The sequence below is a fragment of the Pan paniscus genome, chromosome 8 (genome assembly GCF_029289425.2).
Source record: "Pan paniscus chromosome 8, NHGRI_mPanPan1-v2.0_pri, whole genome shotgun sequence".
NCBI lineage: Eukaryota > Metazoa > Chordata > Mammalia > Primates > Hominidae > Pan > Pan paniscus.
The window spans coordinates 79,793,065-79,818,700 of NC_073257.2; the positions used below are offsets into that span (position 1 = coordinate 79,793,065).

At 38.2% G+C, this 25,636-nt stretch overlaps 1 protein-coding gene across 5 annotated transcripts in view; it reads right to left on the reverse strand.

Moving 5' to 3' along the window:
- Positions 1-25,636, reverse strand: part of CTNNA3 (catenin alpha 3) — a 1,760,513-nt gene that overhangs the window by 1,726,083 nt on the left and 8,794 nt on the right. For 3 of the 5 annotated variants that reach the window (XM_034930662.2, XM_008955790.3, XM_034930663.2), the window contains exons 2-3: positions 17,496-17,572; positions 16,169-16,272 (exon numbers count right to left, since the gene is read on the reverse strand). In XM_034930662.2, coding sequence (XP_034786553.1) covers positions 16,169-16,272; positions 17,496-17,526 — 135 coding nt within the window. In that variant the 5' untranslated portion in view covers positions 17,527-17,572. Of the gene's footprint in view, positions 1-16,168; positions 16,273-17,495; positions 17,573-25,636 lie in introns of those variants that run through there. The other 2 variants (XM_034930660.3, XM_055092884.1) reach the window with 1 other exon arrangement.

Genomic DNA, 25,636 nt, shown 5'->3' on the forward strand with positions numbered 1-25,636 from the left:
ATGCTAAATAGAATAAGCCAGACACAGAAAGGCAAATACTGTATGATCTCACTTATATGTGAAATCTAAAAAAGTTAAATTCAAAGAAGCAGAGGGTAAAAGGGTGGTTTCCAGGTGCTAGCGAATTGGGGAAATAGGGAAGATTGCTGATCAAAGGATATAAAATTTCAGTTTTAAGATGAATAAGTTTTGGGACTCTACTGTGTAGCATGGTGACTATAGTTAACATATTGTATTCTTTACTTGAAATTTGATAAGAAAGTAGATTTTAAGTGTCTTAGCCACACACACACACACACACACACACACACACACACACAATGGTAACTATGGGTAGAGATGGATGTGTTAATTCATTTGACTGTGGTAATCATTACACATTGTATACATACATCAAATCATCACATCGTACACCTTGAATGTACAGAATTTTTATTTGCCTCATTACCTGTCCATTAAATATATTTAAAAAAAAACAAAAACACTCCTTCTCCTCCTCCCCTGGGGTAGATGGCGGCGGCTAGATTTGGAGCCCCAACCTCGCTACCGGCACCAAGATGGACAATTAGAAGCAGCTGCAGTCTGCGCACTCAGAGAGGAAGGAAAGGAGCAAGTGAATTCAGCACCTTCAACTGAAGTATCCAGGTTCTTGCATTAGGGCTGACTAGGCAAACAATTTGACCCACGAAGAACAAAGAAAAGCAGGGTGGGGCGATGATCCACCTGGGAGCAGCACGGAGCCAAATGAACCCCCACCCTCAGCCAAGTAAAGCAGTAAGTGATTGTGAGACCCCACCTGGAAAACCACGCTTTTCCCATGGATCTTTGTAATCCGTGGATCAGGAGATCCTCTCGTGAGCCCACACCACCACGGCGTTGGGTCTGATACACAGAACTGTGTAGAATGTTGGCAAAGCAGCCGTTCAGGCACACACAGAGACCCAGGAGTTTTCCATACTCCAGCCCCAGGATCCCTGGCAAGACGAGAGATCTGTCCGTATATATCCCTAGGAAGGGGGCTAAAACCAGGGAGCCAAACAGCGTCATTCTGCAGGCCTGCTCCCACAGCACCCCACAAGTTAAGACCCACTGATTGGAATTCCAACCAGCCAATGGCAACAGGCTGAGATGAGACCAAGTTCCGTGGGGGAGGGGCGGCCACCATCTCCATGGTTCAGTCGACTCAGCCATTCCAGCCTGATGGCTTTGGAGAATACAAATGGTCCAGACAAAGAAGGGTCCCCGACAATGGCACAGCTGCCTTGCCAGATTATAGCCAGACTGATTCTTTAAGTAGGACCCCGATCCATTCCTCCTCACAGGGTGGGACCTCCCTGTGGGGGTTTCAGCCACCCCAGCAAGGGCTCTACAGACAAAGCCCTGATCTCTCCCTGGGATGGAGCTCTCAGGAGGAGGGGTTGCCACACCATCTCTGTGGTTCAGTGGACTCAGCCATTCTAGCCTGCCAGCTTTGGAGAATACAAACGGTCCAGATGAAGAAGGGTCCCCCACTCCCCACCCCAACGCAGCATATCTGCTCCACCAGAAAGCATCCAGACTGCTTCTGATCCCATTCCTCCTGACCAAGTAAGCCCTCCCAACAGGAGTCTACAGACACTTCCTACAGGCACATTAGGAACAGCAACATGTCAGTACCCCCACTGGGACAGAGCTTCCAGAAGAAGGAGCAGGCTGCTATCTTTGTTGTTTCACAGCCTTCACTGGTGATACTTCCAGGTAAGGAAAACTGAGGCAACTAGGGTCTGGAGTGGACCCCCAGCAAACCACAGCAGCCCAACAGAAGAGTGACCTGACTGTTAAAAGAAAAACAAACAGAAAACAACACAACACCAACAAAAAAGACCCCATAAAAACCCCATTAAAAGTGAGCTTGAAGACTATCTTGCTGAAATAGGGCAGGAAGACAAGATTAGAGAAAAAAGAGTGAAAAGGAAAAAACAAAACCTCTGAGAACTACAGGAATACATAAAAAGACCAAACCTATGACTGATTGGAGTACCTGAAAGAGACAGGGAGGATGGAACCAAGTTGGAAAACACAGTTCAGGATATCATCCAGGAGAACTTCCCCAACCTAGCAAAACAGGCCAACATATAAATTCAGGGAATGCAGAGAACCCCAGTAAGATGCTCCATGAGAAGATCAACCCCAAGACAAATAATCGTCAGATTCTTCAAGGTTAAAATGAAAGAAAAAATGTCAAGTGCAGCCAGAAAGAAAGGCCAGGTCACCTACAAAGGGAAGCCCATCAGACTAACAGCAGACCACTCAGTGGAAACCCTACAAGGCAGAAGAGATTGGGGGCCAATATTTAACATTCTTAAAGAAAAAAATTCCAACCCAGAATTTCATATCTGGCCATACTAAGCTTCATAAATGAAGAAGAAATAAGATCCTTTTCAGACAGGCAAATGCTGAGGGAATTTGTCACCATTCAGTCTGCCTTGCAAGAGCTCCTAAAGGAAGCACTAAATATGGAAAAGAAAAAGCATTATCAGCCACTAAAAAACACACTGAAGTACACAGACCAGTGACACTATTCAGCAACTACATAAACAAGTCTGCAAAATAACCAGCTAGCATCATGATGATAAGATCAGATTCACACAACAAGATTAACCTTAAATGTAAATGGGCTAAATGTTCCAATTAAAAGACACAGAATGACAAGTTGGATGAAGAGCCAAGACCCATCACAGTGCTGTCTTCAAGTGACCCATCTCACATGCAAAGACACACATCAGCTCAAAATAAAGGGATGGAGGAAAATTTACCAAGCAAATGGAAAACAGAAAAAAAGCAGAGGTTGCAATCCTAGTTTCTGACAAAATAGACTTTAGAACAACAAAGATCAAAAAAGACAAAGAAGGGCATTACATAATGATAAAGGGTTCAAACTGACAAGAAAAGCTAACTATCCTATATACATACACACAATACGGGAGCACCCAGATGCACAAAGCAAGTTCTTAGAAACCTACAAAGATACTTAGATTGGGAAATTTAAATACCCCACTGACAATATTAGACAGATCATCAAGACAGAAAATTAACAAAGATATTCAGGACCTGAACTCAGCTCTGGATCAAGTAGACCTAATAGATATCTACAGAACTCTCCATCCAAAAACAACAGAATATATATTCTTCTCATTCACCACATGGTACATACTCTAAAACTGATCACATAATCAGAAGTAAAACACTCCTCTGCAAATGCAAAGGAACTGAAATAATACAGTCTCTCAGACCACAGCACAATCAAATGAGAACTCAAGATTAAGAAATTCACTCAAAACCACACAACTACATGGAAATTAGGCAACCTGCTCCTGAATGACTCTTGGGTAAATAATGAAATTAAGGCAGAAATCAAAAAATTCTTTGAAACTAATGAGAACAAAGAAACCACTTACCAGAATCTCTGGGAGACAGCTAAAGCAGTGTTAGGAAGTAAATTTATAGCACTAAATGCCCACATCAAAAAGCTTGAAAGATCTCAAGTTAACAACCTAATATCTCAACTAAAAGAACTAGAGAACCAAGAGAAAACCCCAATGCTAGCAGAAGGCAAGAAAAAAAACAAAATCAGACGTTAACTGAAGGAGATAAACAAAAAAAAAACTTCAAAAAATCAATGAATCCAGGAGCTCTTTTTTGAAAAAGTTAATAAAATAGACCACTAGCTAGACTAATAAAGAAGAAAAGAGAGAAGAATCAAATAAACACAATCAGAAATGATAAGAGGGATATCACCACTGACCCCACAGAAATACAAACAACCATCAGAGAATACTATAATCACCTCTATGCACATAAACTAGAAAATCTAGAAGAAATGGATAAACTCCTGGACACATACACCCTCCCAAGACTGAACCAGGAAAAAACTGAATGCCTGAATAGACCAATAATGAGTTCTGAAATTGAGGCAGCAATAAATAGCCTACCAACCAAAAAAAGGCCCAAGACCAGAAGGATTTACAGCTGAATTCTACCAGAGGTACAAAAAGGACTGGTATCATTTCTACTAAAACTATTCAAAAAATTGAAAAGAAGGGACTCCTCTCTAACCCATTCTATGAGGCCAGCATCATCCTGATAAAATCTGGCAGAGATACAATCAAACAAATAAAACTTCAGGCCAAAATCTTTGATGAACATCGATACAAAAATCTTCAATAATATACTGGCAAACTGAATCGAAGAGCACATCAAAAAAATTATCCACCATGATCGAGTTGTCTTCATCCCTGGGATGCAAGGTTGGTTCAACATATGCAGATCAACAAATGTGATTCATCACATAAACAGAACTAAAGACAAAGACCACATGATTATCTCAATAGACGTAGAAAAGGATATCGATAAAATTCAACATCCCTTCATGCTAAAAACTCTCAATAAACTAGGTATTGAAGGAATATACCTCAAAAAAATAACCATCTATGACAAACCCACAGCCAATATCATACTAAATGGGCAAAAGCTGGAAGCATTCCCCTTGAAAACGCACAAGACAAGGATGCCCTCTCTCACCACTCCTATTCAACATAGTATCAAAAGTTCTGGCCAGGACAATAAGGCCAAGAAAAAGAAATAAAGAGTATTCAAGCAGGAAGAGAGGAAACCAAATTATCTTTATTTGCAGATGACATGATCCTATATCTAGAAAAAGTCCATTGTATCAGCCCAAAAGCTCCTTAAGCTGATAAGCAACTTCAGCAAAGTCTCAGGATATAAAATCACTGTGCAAAAATTGCTAGCTTTCCTATACATGAACAACAGGCAATCAGAGAGCCAAATCATGAATGAACTCCCAATTATGATTGCTACAAAAATAATAAAAGATCTAAGAACACAGCTAACAAGGGAAGTGAAAGCCTTCTTCAAGGAGAACTACAAATCACTGCTCAAAGAAATCAGAGAGGACACAAACAAATGGAAAAACATTCCATCCTCATGGATAGGAAGAATCGATGTCATTAGAATGGCCATACTGCCCAAAGCAATTTATAGATTCAATGCTATTCCTATTAAACTACCACTGACATTCTTCACAGAATTAGAAAAAAAACTATTTTAAAATGTATTTGGAAACAAAAAACAGCCCAAATAGCCAAGACAATCCTAAGCAAAAAGAACAAAGCTGGAGGCTTCACACTACCCAAATTCAAACTATACTACAGGGCTACAGTAAGCAAAACAGCATGGTACTGGTATAAAAACAGACATGTAGACCAATGGAACAGAATAGGGAACGCAGAAATAAGACCACAAACCTACAACCATCTGTTCTTCGACAAACCTGACAAAAACAAGCAATGGGGAAAAGATTTCCTATTTAATAAATAGTGCTGGGAGAACTGGCTAGCCACATGCAGAAAATTGAAACTGGACCCCTACCTTACACCATATACAAAAAGTAACCCAGAGGAAAGATCAGGCAGCAACATTTGCTGTTCACCAATATTCGCTGTTCTGCAGACTCCACTGCTGATACCCAGGCAAACAAGGTCTGGAGTGGACCTCCAGCAAGCTCCAACAGACCTGCAGCTGAGGGTCCTGAATGTTAGAAGGAAAACTAATAAACGGAAAGGACATCCACACCAAAACCCCATCTGTACGTCACCATCATCAAAGACCAAAGGTAGATAAAACCACAAAGATGGGGAAAAAACAGAGCAGAAAAACTGAAAATTCTAAAAATTAGAGCACCTCTCCTACTCCAAAGGAATGCAGCTCCTCACTAGCAACGTAACAAAGCTGCATGGAGAATGACTTTGACGAGTTGAGAGAAGAAGACTTCAGATGATCAAACTTCTCCGAGCTAAAGGAGGAAGTTCGAACCCATGGCAAAGAAGTTAAAAACCTTGAAAAAAGATTAAACGAATGGCTAACTAGAATACCCAATGCAGAGAAGTTCTTAAAGGACCTGATGGAGCTAAAAACCATGGCACTACAACTACGTGACGAATGCACAAGCTTCAGTAGCTGATTCGATCAACTGGAAGAAAGGGTATCAGTGATGGAACATCAAATGAATGAAATGAAGCAAGAAGAGAAGTTTAGAGAAAAAAGAATAAAAAGAAATGAACAAAGCCTCCAAGAAATATGGGACTATGTGAAAAGACCATATCTCTGTCTGATTGGTGTACCTGAAAGTGACGGGCAGAATGGAACCAAGTTGGAAAACACTCTGCAGGATATTATCCAGAAGAACGTCCCCAATCTAGAAAGGCAGGCCAACATTCAAATTCAGGAAATACAGAGAATGCCACAAAGATATTCCTCAAGAAGAGCAACTCCAAGACACATAATTGTCAGATTCACCAAAGTTGAAATGAAGGAAAAAATGGTAAGGGCAGCCAGAGAGAAAGGTCGGGTTACCCACAAAGGGAAGCCCATCAGACTAACAGCTGATCTCTCGGCAGAAACTCTACAAGCCAGAAGAGAGTGCGGGCCAAGATTCAACATTATTAAAGAAAAGAATTTTTAACCCAGAATTTCATATCCAGCCAAACTAAACTTCATAAGTGAAGGAGAAATAAAACACTTTACAGACAAGCAAATACTGAGAGATTTTGTCACCAACAGGCCTACCCTAAAAGAGCTCCTGAAGGAAGCACTAAACATGGGAAGGAACAACTGGTACCAGCCACTGCAAAAACATGCCAAATTGTAAAGGCCATCAAGGCTAGGAAGTAACTGCATCAACTAATGAGCAAAATAACCAGCTAACATCATAATGACAGGATCAAATTCACACATAACAATATTAACCTTAAATGGAAATGGGCTAAACGCTCCAATTAAAAGACACAGACTGGCAAATTGGATAAAGAGTCAAGACCCATCAGTGTGCTGCATTCAGGAAACCCATCTCACGTGCAGAGACACAATTGGCTCAAAATAAAGGGATGGAGGAAGATCTACCAAGCAAATGGAAAACAAAAAAAGGCAGGGGTTGCAATCCTAGTCTCTGATAAGACAGACTTTAAACCAACAAAGATCAAAACAGACAAAGAAGGCCATTCCATAACGGTAAAGGGATCAATTCAACAAGAAGAGCTTTCTAAATATATATGCACCCAATACAGGAGCACCCAGATTCATAAAGCAAGTCCTTAGAGACCTACAAAGAGACTTAGACTCCCACACAATAATAATGGGAGACTTTAACACCCCACTGTCAACATTAGACAGATCAGTGAGACAGAAAGTTAACAAGGATATCCAGGAATTGAACTCAGCACCAAGAGGACCTAATAGACATCTACAGAACTCTCCACCCCAAATCAACAGAATATACATTCTTCTCAGCACCACACTGCACTTATTACAAAATTGACCACATAGTTGGAAGTAAAGCACTCCTCAGCAAATGTAAAAGAACAGAAATTATAACAAACTGTCTCTCAGACCACAGTGCAATCAAACTAGAACTCAGGATTAAGAAACTCACTCAAAACCGCTCAACTACATGGAAACTGAACAACCTGCTCCTGAATGACTACTGGGTACATAACAAAATGAAGGCAGAAATAAAGGTGTTCTTTGAAACCAATGAGAACAAAGATACAACATATCAGAATCTCTGGGACACATTTAAAGCAGTGTGTAGAGGGAAATTTATAGCACTAAATGCCCACAACAGAAAGCAGGAAAGATCTAAAATTGACACCCTAACATCACAATTAAAAGAACTAGAGAAGCAAGAGCAAAGACATTCAAAAGCTAGCAGAAAGCAAGAAATAATTAAGATCAGAGCAGAACTGAAGGAAATAGAGACACAAAAAAACCCTCCAAAAAATTAATGAATCCAGGAGCTGGTTTTTTTGAAAAGGTCAACAAAATTAATAGACTGCTAGCAAGACTAACAAAGAAGAAAGAGAAGAATCAAATAGATCCAATAAAAAATGGTAAAGGGGATATCACCACCAATCCCACAGAAATACAAACTACCATCAGAGAATACTATAAACACCTGTATGCAAATAAACTAGAAAATCTAGAAGAAATGGATAAATTCCTCGACACATACACCCTCCCAAGACTAAACCAGGAAGAAGTTGAATCTCTGAATAGACCAATAAAAGGCCCTGAAATTGAGGCAATAATTAATAGCTTACCAACCAAAAAAAGTCCAGGACCAGACAGATTCACAGCCGAATTCTACCAGAGGTATGAGGAGGAACTGGTACCATTCCTTCTGAAACTATTCCAATGAATAGAAAAAGAGGGAATCATCCCTAACTCATTTTATGAGGCCAGCATCATCCTGATACCAAAGCCTGGCAGAGACACAACAAAAAAAGAGAATTTTAGACCAATATCTCTCATGCACATCGATGCAAAAATCCTCAATAAAATACTGGCAAACCAAATCCAGCAACACATCAAAAAGCTTATCCACCATGATCAAGTGGGCTTCATCCCTGGGATGCAAGGCTACTTCAACAGACACAAATCAATAAATGTAATTCAGCATATAAACAGAACCAACGAAAAAAAACCACGATTATCTCAATAGATGCAGAAAAGGCCTTTAACAAAATTCAACAGCCCTTCATGCTAAAAACTCTCCATAAATTAGGTATTGATGGGACATATCTCAACATAATAAGAGCTATTTATGACAAACCCACAGCCAATATCATACTGAATGGGCAAAAACTGGAAGCATTCATTCCATTTGAAAACTGGCACAAGTCAGGGATGCCCTCTCTCACCACTCCTATTCAACATAGTGTTGGAAGTTCTGGCCAGGGCAATTAGGCAGGAGAAGGAAATAAAGGGTATTCAATTAGGAAAAGAGGAAGTCAAATTGTCCCTGTTTGCAGATGACATGATTGTATATCTAGAAAACCCCATCGTCTCAGCCCAAAATCTCCTTAAGCTGATAAGCAACTTCAGCAAAGTCTCAGGATACAAAATCAATGTGCAAAAATCACAAGCATTCTTATACACCAACAACAAACAAACAGAGAGCCAAATCATGAGTGAACTCCCATTCACAATTGCTTCAAAGAGAATAAAATACCTAGGAATCCAACTTACAAGGGATGTGAAGGATCTCTTCAAGGAGAACTACAAACCACTGCTCAACAAAATAAAAGAGGATACAAACAAATGGAAGAACATTCCATGCTCATGGATAGGAAGAATCAATATTGTGAAAATGGCCATACTGCCCAAGGTAATTTATAGATTCAATGCCATCCCCATCAAGCTACCAATGACTTTCTTCACAGAATTGGGAAAAACTACTTTAAAGTTCATATGGAACCAAAAAAGAGCCTGCATTGCCAAGTCAATCCTAAGCCAAAAGAACAAAGCTGGAGGCATCACACTACCTGACTTCAAACTATACTACAAGGCTACAGTAACCAAAACAGCATGGTACTGGTACCAAAACAGAGATATCGACCAATGGAACAGAACAGAGCCCTCAGAAATAATGCCACACAAGTACAACCATCTGATCTTTGACAAACCTGACAAAAACAAGCAATGGGGAAAGGATTCCCTATTTAATAAATGGTGCTGGGAAAACTGGCTAGCCATTTGTAGAAAGCTGAAACTGGATCCCTTCCTTACACCTTATACAAAAATTAATTCAAGATGGATTAAAGACTTAAATGTTAGACCCAAAACCATAAAAACCCTAGAAGAAAACCTAGGCAATAATATTCAGGACATACGCATGGGCAAGGACTTCATGTCTAAAACACCAAAAGCAATGGCAACAAAAGCCAAAATTGACAAATGGGATCTAATTAAACTAAAGAGCTTGTGCACAGCAAAAGAAACTACCATCAGAGTGAACAGGCAACCTACAGAATGGGAGAAAATTTTTGCAATCTAGTCATCTGACAAAGGGCTAATATCCAGAATCTACAAAGAACTGCAACAAATTTACAAGAAAAAAACAAACAACCCCATCAAAAAGTGGGCGAAGGATATGAACAGACACTTCTCAAAAGAAGACATTTATGCAGCCAAAAGACACATGAAAAAATGCTCATCATCACTGGCCATCAGAGAAATGCAAACCAAAACCACAATGAGATACCATCTCACACCAGTTAGAATGGCCATCATTAAAAAGTCAGGAAACAACAGGTGCTGGAGAGGATGTGGAGAAATAGGAACACTTTTACACTGTTGGTGGGACTGTAAACTACTTCAACCATTGTGGAAGTCAGTGTGGTGATTCCTCGGGTCTAGAACTAGAAATACCGCTTGACCCAGCCATCCCATTACTGGGTAAATACCCAAAGGATTATAAATCATGCTGCTATAAAGACACATGCACACGTATGTTTACTGCAGCACTATTCACAATAGCAAAGACTTGGAACCAAGCCATATGTCCAACAATGATAGACTGGATTAAGAAAATGTGGCACATATACACCATGGAATAGTATGCAGCCATAAAAAATGATGAGTTCATGTCCTTTGTAGGGACATGGATGAAGCTGGAAACCATCATTCTCAGCAAACTATCGCAAGGACAAAAAACCAAACACCGCATGTTCTCACTCACAGGTGGGAATTGAACAATGAGAACACTTGGACACAGGAAGGGGAACATCACACACCCGAGCCTGTCGTGGGGTAGCGGGGAGGGGGGAGGGATAGCATTAGGAGGTATACCTAATGTAAATGATGAGTTAATGGGTGCAGCACACCAACATGGCACATGTATACATATGTAACAAACCTGCACATTGTGCACATGTACTCTAAAACTTAAAGCAAATAAAAAAAACAATAATAATAATTAAAAAAACCCAAGATGGATTAAATATTTAAATATAAAACCCAAAACCATAAAAACCCTAGAAGAAAATTGAGGCAATATCATTCAGGACATAGGCATAGGCAAAGATTTCATCATGAAAATGCCAAAAGCAATTGCAGCAAAAGCAAAAACAGACAAATGGGATCTAATTAAACTAAAGAGTTTCCTCACAGCAAAAGAAACTATCATCAGAGTGAACAGACAACCTACAGAATGGGAGAAAATTTTTGCAATCTATTCATCTGGCAAAGGTCTAATATCCAGAGTCTACAAGGAACTTAAACAAATTTACAAGAAAAAAAAAACATTAAAAAGTGGGCAAAAGACATGAACAGACACTTCTCAAAAGAAGACATACATGCGGCCAATAAACATGAAAAAAAGTTTATCAGCTGGGTGCGGTGGCTCATGCCTGCAATCCCAGCACTTTGGGAGGCTGAGGCAGGTGGATCGCCTGAGGTCAGGAGTTCGAGACCAGCCTAGCCAACATGGTGAAACCCCGTGTCTACTAAGAATACAAAAATTAACCAGGTATGGTGGCATGTGCCTGTAAATCCAGCTACCAGGAGGCTGATGCAGGAGAATCACTGAAACCCAGCAGGTAGAGGTTGCAGTGAGCTGAGATCATGCCACTGCACTCCAGCCTCGGTGACAGAGCAAGACTGTCTCAAAAAAAAAAAAGTTCAACATCACTGATCATTGGAGAAATGCAAATCAAAATGACAATGAGCCACCATCTCATTGTCAGAATGCTTATTAAAAAGTCAAAAAACAACAGATGCTGACAAGGTTGCAGAGAAAAAGGAATGCTTTTACATTGTTGGTGGGTATGTAAATTAGTTCAAACATTGTGGAAGACAGCGTGGCAATTTCTCAAAGACCTAGATGCAGAAATACCATTTGACTCAGCAATCCCATTACTGGGTATATACCCAAAGGAATGTATATCATTCCATTATAAAGATACATGCACGTGCATGTTCATTGCAGCACTATTCACAATAGCAAAGACATGGAATCAACCTAAATGCCCATCAGTGATAGACTGGATAAAGAAAATGTGGTACATATATACCATGGAATACTATGCAGTCATAAAAAAGAACAAGTTCACATCCTTTGCAGGGACATGGATGGAGTTGGAAGTCATTATCCTCAGCAAACTAATGCAGGAACAGAAAACAAAACACCACATGTTCTCACTTATAAGTGGGAGCTGAAGGATGAGAACACATGGACTCATGGGGGGAACACACTGGGGTCTGTCAGCAGGTGTGGGAGGAGGGAGAGCATCAGGAAGAATAGCTAATGGATGCTGGGCTTAATACCTAGGTGATGGGATGATCTGTGCAGCCAACCACCATGGCACATGTTTACCTATGTAACAAACCTGCACATCCTGCACATGTACTCCTGAACTTAAAATAAAAGTTGATGAAAAATAAATACTGAGGTCTACTTAGTCTTTTCAAATAAACAGGTTACTCTTTTTTTTTTATTATTATACCTTAAGTTCTGGGATACATATGCAGAACGTGCAGGTTTGTTACATAGGTATACACATGCCATGGTGGTTTGCTGCATCCATTAACCCATCATCTACATTAGGTATTTCTCCTAATGCTATCCCTCCCCTAGCCCCCACCTCCCAACAGGCCCCAGTATGTGATGTTCCCTTCCCTGTGTCCATGTGTTCTCATTGTTCAACTTCCACTTATGAGTGAGAATATGTGGCATTTGGTTTTCTCTTCTTGTGTTAGTTTGCTGAAAATGATGGTTTCCAGCTTCATCCATGTCCCTGCAAAGGACATGAACTCATCCTTTTTTATGGCTGCATGGTATTCAATGGTGTATATGTGCCACATTTTCTTTATCCAGTCTATCATTGATGGGCATCTGGGTTGGTTCCAAGTCTTTGCTATTGTGAATAGTGCTCCCATAAACATACGTGTGCATGTGTATTTATAGTAGAATGATTTATAATCCTTTGGATATATACCCAGTAACGAGATGGCTGGGTCAAATGGTATTTCTGGTTCTAGATCCTTGAAGAATTGCCACATTGTCTTCCACAATGGTTGAACTAATTTACACTCCCACCAACAGTGTAAAAGCATTCCTATTTCTCCATGTCCTCTCCAGCATCTGTTGTTTCCTGACTTTTTAATGATCACCATTCTAACTGGCGTGAGATGGTATCTCATTGTGGTTTTGATTTGCATTTCTCTAATGACCAGTGATGATGAGCTTTTTTTCATATGTTTGTTGGCCACATAAATGTCTTCTTTTCAGAAGTGTCTGTTCCCATCCTTCGTCCGCTTTTTGATGGAGTTGTTTGTTTTTTCTTGTAAATTTTAAACAGCTATTCTTATCTAAAAAAATTAAAATAAACACTTTTTGAAAAACAAAAAAGAACGTAATGAGACACTTAACATGATGTTGTCCTAGAAAAAAAAACCTTTAATATAATTTAATGAGATATTTTATTTGTGTTGGTGGGTTATACATGATCAAAGTGACAGATACAAGAAGGCTGAACATCAAATCCAGAAAGATCAGTTATTTTAAAATATAACTCTTTGACTTTGAAATGTACTGGTTTTTGATAAGGAGAATCCCATTATTAAAAAAACAGTGTATACAAATAATTTTGTTAAATAGAATTCTGCTTTATAAGATAGTTATTGCATAAGTTGATATTATATAAATTATTAATATTTTAATTTAATATCACTTGAGTATTGCTAAGACCACAAAATCATTTTTATACCTGAGATGTTGATGTTTTATACCAAAGTACTTTTAAGAAATCAGTGACTATTTTGAAAACATTGACATCAATCTTAAGGAAGACAAAATTAGCAATTATATTTACATGTAACAGAACTGTCTGGTATGTAAAAGGTAATGAGTTCCATTTCAGTGACTCATCTACTTGTGGATCATGAAAAGTTTGAATCCAAGAACATCAAAAGCCCTCTAAAACTAGTATAATCACACTTTTTAAAAGAGATACATTTCTTTCCCATCAAACAAGATTACTCAGGTCATTTTCATCCTTCTAATTTTATAGGCGAACTCAATAAATGTTTATAGATGGTTATAATCTATTTAGAACATGCCATAAAATGTGCACACACACACACACACACACACACACTGTGACTAGCATTACCCTTTAATGTGAATTTACTTAGAATACTTTCTATTAACTTCTTTAGCAATGTACTTGACTAAAGCAACATATCTATTAGTTTCAGTTAGAATATAAAAAGTAGTTTCCCCATGATACTCTCTCTGTTTATAAGCAATATGTCAGCAACCTTTGTGATTAGCAAGTTTTAAGTGACCAACTGTAATGTTCCATTGTTATAGAGCAAATAAGGGTTATAAACTAGCATTAATGTATTTGTTTTCACCAGCCATCTCCAAAATGAAGGTCATTTCCCTATTCCTACTCCTTATAATTGGATAGGCACAAAACCTTAAATGACTTGTGAGAACTCATTTAAAACTGTCCCCAAAAAACTTGGTGATATGTATGAAAAAGTATAAAAATATTCATATCTTGGCCATTAACTTTTACATTTGTAACTAATTCTAGTGAAATAATACAAATTGATGACAAAAATGTATATACAAAGATGTTCAGCAGAGCAATATTTATAATAGGAAAAAAATAGAAACACCCTAAATGTCCAAAAACGTGAGGCTACTTTAAAAAAACTGTAGTGCAGCCATATCACATATAAGTAAATAGCAGTTTTATTAAACCATGCTTACAAATAAATAGGGAAATTATTAAAATATCATTTAAAATGGAAAAGTAGGATTAAATACTGCATATATAGTACTAGCTCCACTTGTTTATATATATATTCTTCATATATATATAATATATATACATGTAAGGATATATATAAAGAAGATATATTCTTTAATATTACAAAGTACAAAGATGATAAAAATCTCCCACAACTTTATTGTACTGGAAGTAAATGCACCAAAACATTAATGTTTATCTCTTGGTAAAATTATGAGTGTTTTTATTCTTTTTTTTAACTTTTTTTGACATTCTGATTTTTTTGTGAACTTAATTAGAAAAACAAATGAGGGTTTTTCTTTCTTTTTTTTTTTTTTAAACAGGGTCTCACTATGTTGCCCAGGCTGGTCTTTAACTCCTGGACTTAAGCGATCCTCCTGCCTTGGCCTCCCAAAGTGCTGGGATTATACGCATGAGCCACTGCGCCCAGCCTTTTTTCTTTTTAACATGAAACTGTTTAGTGAGTGGCTAAGACGGACTTTAATGAAGTCTCCACAGTCATCTAGTATAAATTTCACACCAGATATTAGTGCCGTTAAGACTGCCAAAGTTAACTATTAAGGTATCATCAGGGATGCACATGTTTTGAATTGTCTTTCGAGTAGCAGATATCAACTTGTACAACATGTACAAATCGATAAAAATATGTAAACTTGTAAAAATATATACAAAGTCTATTCTCAGAGCTACTCCCCTCCCCACATCCATCTCACAAAAAAGATAAGCAGAACATATTTAAATTATCTGAGGAAAGGTCGGCATAGTTTTTCACCCAAGTAACCCTTGGGTTCTTTGAGTCCCTAGGAAAAGGGACTTGAATCTTGTATTAGGAGGCAAGATGTAAGGTAGGCCTAAAGGGGAGTTCCCTCACAAATTGTGGGTTAAGGACAAAAATTTAAATCTATACCACTGCATAAGTTTCTTCAAGCCCTGCTCTAAGAAAATCCAATACATGAAATCTCGACTTACATAATAAAAAAAGTCAGAGCATCATTATGCATATCATCAAAGGATTATTCACCTTATGAAAGACTTCATCACAGAATTCCTTTAAATAGCTGCTTTTCTCATACATTTTAGTATTTTAAAGGTAATTTCCCATTTGGCAAATGAGATGCCATGTGCCTGAGGCAAGTTAGTGAAATTCTCTAGGCCTCAGTTTCCTCATCTATGTAATAAAGATGGTTTTAACCATGTTACCTGCCTCATTCAGTTTTCACGATCATCAAAGAAGATAATTTATATAAAGGTACTCTGAAAATTATATATATATATATTATTACTGCTATTCTTGCTAAAAGAGAATGTGGGGGAAACTTTCAGAATACATACTTTTTCACATCTTAACAACACACATACCTACTTTTCACATCTTAACAACTCTTTAAAGGACAATTTTAGATGACATATTTATATATAAAAATCAAATCTTTTATTCTTCATTATTCATTTTTCCCACATATTTTTCATTCTTCTGCAGTTACTATATATCATAATTTCCATTGTATTAATACCTGGATTATGAGAGGCTCCAGTAGCTTCTCCACGGTGAATGTTTGGACCTGCAGATCCTGAGGATCGATATTCAATGTGATTGGTGTTTCAGCTGACATGCTGCCTGTGCACAAACACAAAAAGATGCTTATTAATAAAGAAAACTGTTTTCTAAAGAAGAACACTCATGAAAATCATGGAATAGGTAAAACCTGTATTCAGCACCTCTTCCTGATATCAACCATAGCCCTCAGAGGACCAGGCTACAAAATCTACCTTCAGAGAAAGAAGATATTCCCCAACTGTTCCCTGAGGTCATGCTGCCTGGGCTTAGGTCCTGTAACAAATTAATCTACACAAGTATGTTCATGATTAAATTAACAATTCATCCGGGGTGGGTTTGTATTTGATCAGTAGTCTTAAGTGATCAGAAAGGTAAGACACATCTTACAGCATTCAAGTCCTTTGGCTTCTGTGAAATCACAGCACTGAGGCAGCCTATGCCCATATTTTGCTTCTTCTTGTTAATGATGACTTAGACAAGGAACAAGTAAACCTTTGAAAGACATGGGAACAAGTAAAGATATGTCTTTACTTGATTTAGAGATTGTTTATTTGAGGGTTTTGATTGGAGAAGGTTAAAGGCAATTTACCTTCTTGGACAGGAAAAGAAACTAATACAAATTGCACAGTTGTTGTAAAAAGAGAGAAGCCCCTGAGAAGGCATGGATATTTGGTCAAGACAAAATAAGAAGAAAAAAAAAGAATTGCAAGCCATTCTCTAAGGCATTAACATCATCCTTAAAAATCAATTCAGTGAGATTTTTGCCTAACAATATACATTTATACCAGATGACCATATGTGGCATGTCATAGTCGGATTAACATTCAAAAACTCTAGCCATGTTTTCAAATAGCTGTAATATATTATTTATTAATCTACTAAAAACTACAGTAAGTGTTAAGAATTTTAGATGAAACCCACTGGCATCGTTGATTGCAAAGAGAGAGCACACTTCCTGAAATGTAGCACATTTCTAGATAGTTCTCTTTCTCTTATTGAAAATAACCCAAATGGCCTGCCCAGGGCCCCATTTGCCCTTTCAAACCTGCCAAGTGTGTCCTTGTTCCTAGTCTGTGCTTAACTCTATCACAAGCCACTTACAGGGTGGCTACAATTCCTTTACTTTTTGAAAGATTTTGCCTTGAAAAAATAATTATTCAAATTCTATTAAGTGAAAAGATATTACTTGAGTTTCTTCTCAAATCAAAGTTTCAAATTACTGTTATTGGCAAATGATACATCAACATATAAAGTCAAAGCCCTACAATTTAGCCCTTTTTTACCTTGTTTCTCTCTCCTTTGCGCTGATTTCATTCTCCTTCTAAAAGTAGAAACATGGTCTCTTTTCTCAGCGATTCAGCTGCAATGTAAGAGACACGCTTCAAGAAAGGCTCCAAACACTATTGCCAAATGGTTTCTCTCAAATGCATTTCTGGAACTGAAATGTTTTAGTTTGGTTTGGTTTTGATTTTGGTTTTTCAATCATTTCACCTACCACTTTGATTCCTTCTAACACAGGGAAATCTAAATTGACAGATAGCCTATTCCTGTGGTGACCTTTCTGCATAGCCCAGAGCCAATCTGTGCAATAGGATATGTCCTTCAGTGTATAGCCTTAGGGTTCTATCAAATAAGTGCTCACAAAAGGATTTATTTGTTACTCCTCTATGACAGGTACTATCCTACATAAAAAATCAAGTCAAGATTGCTGCCATTGCTTTGTTCTTTCATCTGAAGGACAAAAGTAGAGGAGACTGTTGTGAACTAAAATAAAATTTGGTGAACCTTCGCAGCCTTTAAAAACATGTCATTTTCGCCATGAAATTCACGACTGGTTTCCAAAGTTACTACATGGCCACCAGAAATTGAAAGTAAGGAAGATAAAAAATTAAGGAGAGCAAAAATTATCCATATCATATGTAAATCCTTCTAGAAGAATTTTTCAACCTAGAAGGAGCTTTCTAAAAGGAGTGCTTTTTAGCCAAGAGATAAAAGACAACCTAATTTAGCCAAAGTATCTTTTAAGTCTGTGTTCATGTCTTTAACACAAATTAAGTAAAAGTTTTTCAAAAGTTCATTTTTCCATGGTAAAAATTACTTAAAAAAAAATCCTTAAAGAACTTGGCTTCATATAATTATTAGTCTTTAAATAAATGCTATTTCTTATTTTTAAAAAATCTTCCTGCTCTTTTGTATGTCCTGGTCAGTATTCCTGACTGATTGGAAATTAGGGCTATCATAGGCAGAAAACTGCATAATTTTGCAAATGAAATTGAAGCAAAGTCAAAATCTGACAAATTGTAGATATACCAATACCACAATGCAAATCCAAAACAAAAATCCTACTAGGTTGTAAGTATTACATTCTGAGGCATTTGCATTTTATTTTGTTTTATTTTTGAGACTGAGTTTTGCTCTTGTTGCCCAGGCTGGAGTACAATGGCCTGATCTCGACTCACCACAACCTCCGCCTCCCGAGTTCAAGTGATTCTCCTGCCTCAGCCTCCCAAGTAGCTGGGATTACAGGCATGCACCTCCACGCCCGGCTAATTTTGTATGTTTAGTAGAGACAGGGTTTCTCCATGTTGGTCACGCTGGTCTTGAACTCCCGACCTCAGGTGATCTGCCCACCTCACCCTCCCAAAGTGCTACGATTACAGGCGTGAGCCACCACCCTGGCTGGCATTTGCATTTTGTAATCTATAAAATCTTAGGAGTTAGGCAGTACCTTCCAAATGATTCAAGAATACCTTCTACACAACCTTCATTTCACCAACACACTGGGCTTGGATGAATAGAAATGATGAGAAGCTTCCTATACCATTAGATGCTCGTTGAGTTGAGACCTGCCACTTTTAAACTTTTATCCAAAAGAGATGGCTTAATAAAGGGGAAAAAGTACGCTTTATAAATAAAGTAAGAAAAGTACAGATTTGGAGAGAGACTATAACAAAATTCCAGTTTTCAGAATCAAAGGAAGGAGAACAAATCTCTTGACAGTGGTGATAGATGTCTCCAGAGAAAGACACCAAGGCAGGGCAAACCCAACCATATGGATCCTTCCCTTCTCCCCAAACTATCTTTGTCTGCAATGCCTCAATTTTCTTCATTCCACTTTATTCCCTGCTGGAAACTGAACTTTTATCATTTTATATCAATTTTAAGTTCATTTGGTTTAACACACATTTCATTTCTAAATGCAATTAATTCTGAGAGGTCATGGGGTGCACACATTCAGTCATACATTAGTATGAACTAGCTCATTGCTTGCCATTTGACACTCTGTGCATGTCTCTATTACAACACGAACCATGTTGTGTTTTCATCGTGCCCTGGCAGCAAAGGAGAGGGATGATGGAAGATCAGAGAGATGCACAGAGAGGCCAGTGGAAAACTATTCATTTCCAAAATTTGCCTAAGGGTTGCCATTCCCTCACAAATATTAAACAGAAAACATTTGGCACCTACTTCTCCTCCCTACAGTAACACATAACCACCCCCCCTTCCCCGACTGCCTCCCCACTCTTCACCACCCACTCTAGAGCTCAGGCTCCTCTTAATAAAACTACAATTCTCTTACATAAGTTGTCATGTTCTTGTGGGATGGCTTGGAAACCTAACCATCTGTAATGTGGTTCCTATAGAAAATTCCCTAATATCAAATATTTAATTTAAAAAAAAGATTAACTTTTGTAACACAATTAGTTTGTAAGGTGATGGCTGATTCTCCTCTAAGCTTATTAAATTCCATGACACAGTCGTCATACTTACCTAATTAGTCTAACTTTATACTCACTTTTCAACTAAAATGTTTAAGTTTTTTATTTCAAAGATTACTGCAAACTCAAGTCTCTCATCACATCTTTAAACAAATGATTTTTATTTACTCCTAAATGCAGAATTTTATTTTGTCCTCCTAACACCTTATCCTGTAGAATATGGACTTTTATTCCTGCTAGTCAAAAATTGGTTTGGGAGAACCCAACACATTAACACCCCCTCCCATTTCCCTGTTTATCCATTAATTTTTTCAGTATGAATTCTAGAATTCCCTATTAAGTCATTAAACAGGTGAAGGCCAGACATAAAACCTAATTTTGATACTGTTACAAATCTCTTTCCAGATATGTAATGATCAATTAATAAACACTTTAGACATGATTTTCAATATTATTAAACACTGTTGTGTGAAATAATCTACCTTTTTCATTTCGTCAAAAATATAGATATATCATGAAGAGGCTTTTCCCAATGTTTTAATGAAATAGAAACACCCTTTCTACACCTTCCTGTTTAAGAGCTCAAAAAATATATATTTATAGTTTGGCATGACTTGTTCGTGAAGAATTCATGCTGACTGCTAGTAATTACTGCCCTTTATTTACAAATTAGGTTTTTAGTTTTCCTACAGATTGGCACCTAGATGTCCAGTCTAATTAAAGAGATCACCTTTTTACCTATGTTGAAAATAAGAATATTTGCTCTTCTCTATGTATTAGTTCATGGTGCTATAACAAATATATCATAGACTGGGTGGCTTAAACGACAAACATTTACTTCTCACTGTTCTGGAGGCTGGGAAGTCCTAGTTCAAGGTACTGGCCCATCTGGTGTCTGGTGAGGGCCAGCTTTCTGGTCTGCAGATGGCTGCCTTCTCTCTGTATCTTCACATGGCAGATAGCAGAACACACCATGTCTCTTCTTATAAGGACACTAATCCTATTGATGAGGACTATATACTCATGGCCTAATTAGCTCCCAAAGGCTCCACCATTCTAATATCATCACCCTGGGGGTTAGGATTTCAACACATGGATTTGCGGTGGCAGGTGGGGAAGATACAAACATTCAGTCCAGAGCACTCTGCTTTCTGGCAGGTCTGCCATTTCTCAGGGATTCCCAAGAAAGTTTCTGTTATCACATCTAAAGATCATTTTAGGATTCAGGGATATACTCCTTTTGGATGTATGTACTTCAACTAATTTAAAGAGACTAGGCTATCTTCTTTACTTTCATCATGTAGAGTTTCAATTATTGTTTAATTAATTAAACATTTTATTAGGTAATACAAGGTTTAATAATGTATATAGTGAAACCAAATCTCTCTCTCTCTCATCCCTGTCTTCCTACCACCTAATTTCCCTCCCAGAGGCAACTACTTTGGGCACTTACTCTTATAGTTCCAGAGATATCATACATAATACCAGAACATATGGATTTATATATTTAATATGAATTATAACATCTTTGTTTTTCTACTCAATTCAATTCCCTTATATTAATCTTTGTTCCACCCTTGCCAATTTGACATCATAGTTTAGATGTATCACATGTCATCTATTAATCTCTTATCATGTGACTAATGTAGAGGATCTATTCCTTCCTGTTTTTGTTTTTCTTCCTTACCTTCAGCATGTCCTGCCAGAGCTAGCAAATGAGAAGTGCTTTAGCCTTCCCAACTTTACTTTTCCTAGTTTCTGCCATTCTCTTTTATTTGCCTTCAGTCAGGTGTCCCTGTATTAAGCTATTCTTGCATTGCTATAAGAAATACCTGAGATTGGGTAATTTATAAAGAAAAGATATTTAATTGGCTCATGGTTCTGCAGGCTATACAGAAAGCATAGTGCTGGCATCTGCTCAGCTTCTAGGGAGGCCTCAGGGAGCTTTTACTCATGGCAGAAGGCAAGGTGGGGAGCAAGCATCTCACATGGTGAGAACAGGAGCAAGAGAGAAAGAGAGAGAGGTGCCACACACTTTTAAACAACCAGATCTCTCAAGAACTCACTCACTATCATGAGGACAACACCAACAGGCTGGTGCTAAGCCATCATGAGAAATCCGCCCCCAAAGTCCAATCACTCCACACCAGACCCCACCTCCAACACTGGGAATCACAATTCTACATGAAACTTGGGTAGGGACAAATATCCAAACTACATATGTCCCTCTTCTCATCTTTAATTCATATTCTTTCAAATTTGTACCCCTACACAGATACATTGGAGTTTGGGGTTGTTTATGTTGTTGTTCAACAACTATTTATGGAGGACTTAAACACATCAGCCACAATCTTAGGTTCCAGTGAAAGAAAATGTAGTAAAGCCCAGGCCCTACCAACTATGCATCTTCTTTCTTCATGTTTAATTTATCACATTCCTTTTATGTCATATGTAGTCCCTTGGAATCATATTTCGTGTTAATCTGAAATTGTTGAAATTTACTTCTCTTAAAGTCTAGGAGGCATGTCTAACATTATCTTATTTGGGATTATCACCCAAATAAATGGCCACTTTCTCTATAACCCTGGGCAAAATCTTCCCCACCCCCTATCCTCATGCTTTGGAAGTGTCCATGGGGCCAAGATGATGTACCCACCCAGAGGCCACATCTATTCTATCCTATCCTACCCAGGGTAGCCAGTGTCTCAACTCCCTGCTCAACGAGTGCAAACCCACTTCCAGTGCCTATGTTGGCCTCTTCGTGGAATCCATCCTTCCGAGACTGAACCATTCAATGTGCCCAACCCTATACCTGAGAGGTAGCCAAAAGGCAGCTGTTTGCCAATGAGTGCAGATTGAGTTTGGGTGTAAAGGCTGGGCTGTCAACTTGCAGGCACTCAAGGCCCCTCAAGTGCAAGACAGCCAGAAGTGGGAAGAGAAGAGAACAGGCCATGTGTCAGGGACACAGAGGTGAGCTCCACCTCCACCACCTCCTTCTAAAAGGAACCCAAGGATTCTAAAACCAATCTTGCCTTCTGGGTTATTTGAAGGTATATTTCTCAAAGTAGAAAGATTGGCGGGTAGAGCCTACTTTATCAGCCTATTACATAGAATTGTAACTTATACACATAGGCATATGGTGTGCAGGCCTCCGTCTGTACCCTCACACTTCCCAATACAAACGTTAAAGATAGGCCTGCCCAGACTTTCTAGCACTCCATATCACCAAGTGGTCAGATTTGCTTCTTTCATTGTTTCCTCAATATGACAAGATACATAATTGCCAAAAAGTTAAGGTGAAAAGTCATGTTATTCCACCTTTTTTTTTTTTTTGGAGGCAGGGTCACTCTGTTGCCCAAGCTGGAGTGCCAGTGGCGTGATCACAGCTCACCACTGCAACCTCCACCTCCCAGGCCCAAGCAATCCTCCCACTCAGCCTCTCAAGTAGGTGGGACCACAGGCGCGCACCACCACACCTGGCTGTTATTCCACTTCTAAGAGAAGGTTTCTTAAAATTTTTAGAATGTGTCATCTATTACTGTAATAGTTTTTAAATCTGGACCAGTAAAGTTACTGAAGTATTAAGCTGTGTGACAATATCTCTTCTTTTACTTCTCTTTCCTCCATCCAAATGCTCTCTGTTATTATTCTTTCCTTAAGCTTCTGATTTCCATGCAAGAGTGTGCATTCACTATATGTGTATTTATCTACCTCTTCTATTAAAATTATTTTGTGAACATTCAAAATTCCATTCATGAGTAAATAATTAAAGGTTAAATAGTCGAAAACACAGAAATAAAAAACATTCATGATTTATTAGTATATCTGTGATTGTATTTAATTTGTGTTCTCCCAGGTAACTATTCTTATTTATTATCGACCTTCTCCCATGTTTTCTCCTGATAAGTACTATACATCATCTCTATTAACATGGTTCTTTCTATGCCCTGATTATTGTCATAACACTAACACATACACACAGGTGTGCACATTCATATATGTTTGATGGTTTTATCTGGAAATATGTGTCTCTTCCTCAAGTTTAAACTATTCTGATCATGTCAACAAGTCTTCCACCAAAAGTATCTTTGGGCTTCATGGATTCACTGTGGATCTCATTTAGTGAAACTCTATTTAGTTAAATATAAAAGAGAAATATTTGTATTAATAGTAGGTGCCAATCCCCACCATCATCACAAATGTTAACCTTTGCCTAATACCTATGTCCCAAAATATCAGAAGAAAGGATCAGCAACTAGTGAAAGACTATCAAGTACTGAAATAATGTTATAAAAGAGTATTTTAAAAATTTTCATTAAGAATTTATCTTGAGGTCGCGTGTGGTGGCTCATGCCTGTAATCCCAGCACTTTGGGAGGCAGAGGCCAGCCTTCCACTACAATCTCCTGAGGTCAGGAGTTCAAGACCAGCCTGGCCAACATGGTGAAACCCCATCTCTACTAAAAATACAAAAATTAGACAGGCATGGTGGCATGTGCCTGTAATCCCAGCTACTCAGGAGGCTGAGACAGGAGAATTGCTGGAACCTAGGAGGCAGAGGCTGCAGTAAGCCAAGATTAGAAGATCGTGAAACAGAGGGAGACTCCGTCTCAAAAAAAAAAAAAAAAAGAATTTATCTTGAATGCATAACTGAACTTTATAAGCCTCGCTCTCCCCCATCACCATGCCTCAGAAAAATTAATATAATATAGTCAGGAATAATGTGAAGGATTGAAACCAAATGTTAACTGAAAAAAAAAATCTAAATCATCACAAGAAGATTTAAGTAAAGGAAAAGGAGGCAAGGGAAGTTTGCCATACAATATTATCATAGCTGATTTTATACAATTGAGTCTTGGCTAGAGTGAAATAAAATGGAAAGAAGACAACTGTAATATAAAACTTCCACTACAATTTCTATACACACTGGTTTTCCAAGCCCCACCTCCATGTTTCCAGTGCAATAATTTGCTGGTATGTTTGGCCTACCAAGAAAGAAATACATACACCTTCTACTCACTTGGTAAACAAAAGGATCTGAGGTTTGTCAGAGAATCAATAAAATCAAGAAACTGCCTGATATCGTAAGTGATGGAAGGAATAGTTGGGTCTCATTCTTTTCAAATGCTCTTCCTGGACTTTACAAATATTTTTGATGTGTTTACACAGAGGGCAATAATCTATATAAACTCTCCCACCTAGCTTTTTGGTAGGCTATAAGAGCAAAATGATGTGAGATCAGACGTATCCCTAGACTACAGGGCATCATTCATTTATTCATTCTTTCAACTTATATTTACTATCTACTCTGTGCCAATCACGAGGAGAGTGTGACCATAAACAATAAAGATAATAAATAGTAAATGATTTCATATATTAGAAAATAACATATGCCATTTTAAAAAAGAAAAAGCAGAATAGAGTAGGCAGGGCTGGGTGATAGGGAAGTTCAGAGCAGATTTCAGTATTAAATAAGGTCAAGACTAGCCTCATTGAGAACGGGACATCTGAGCAAGACTCGAAGAGGCAAGAAAATTAGCCAAGCAGACAGCCGGGGGAAGAGCACTGCAGGCAGAAGTAACATCACAACAGAAGCCTAAGGCAGAAAAGCAGTGGCAGAACAGCAAGGAGGCCAGTGTAAGCAGGGCAGAGTGAGCTACAAAGAGCATAGTAAGAGAGAAAGTCAGAAAGGTATGGAAGCTGCAG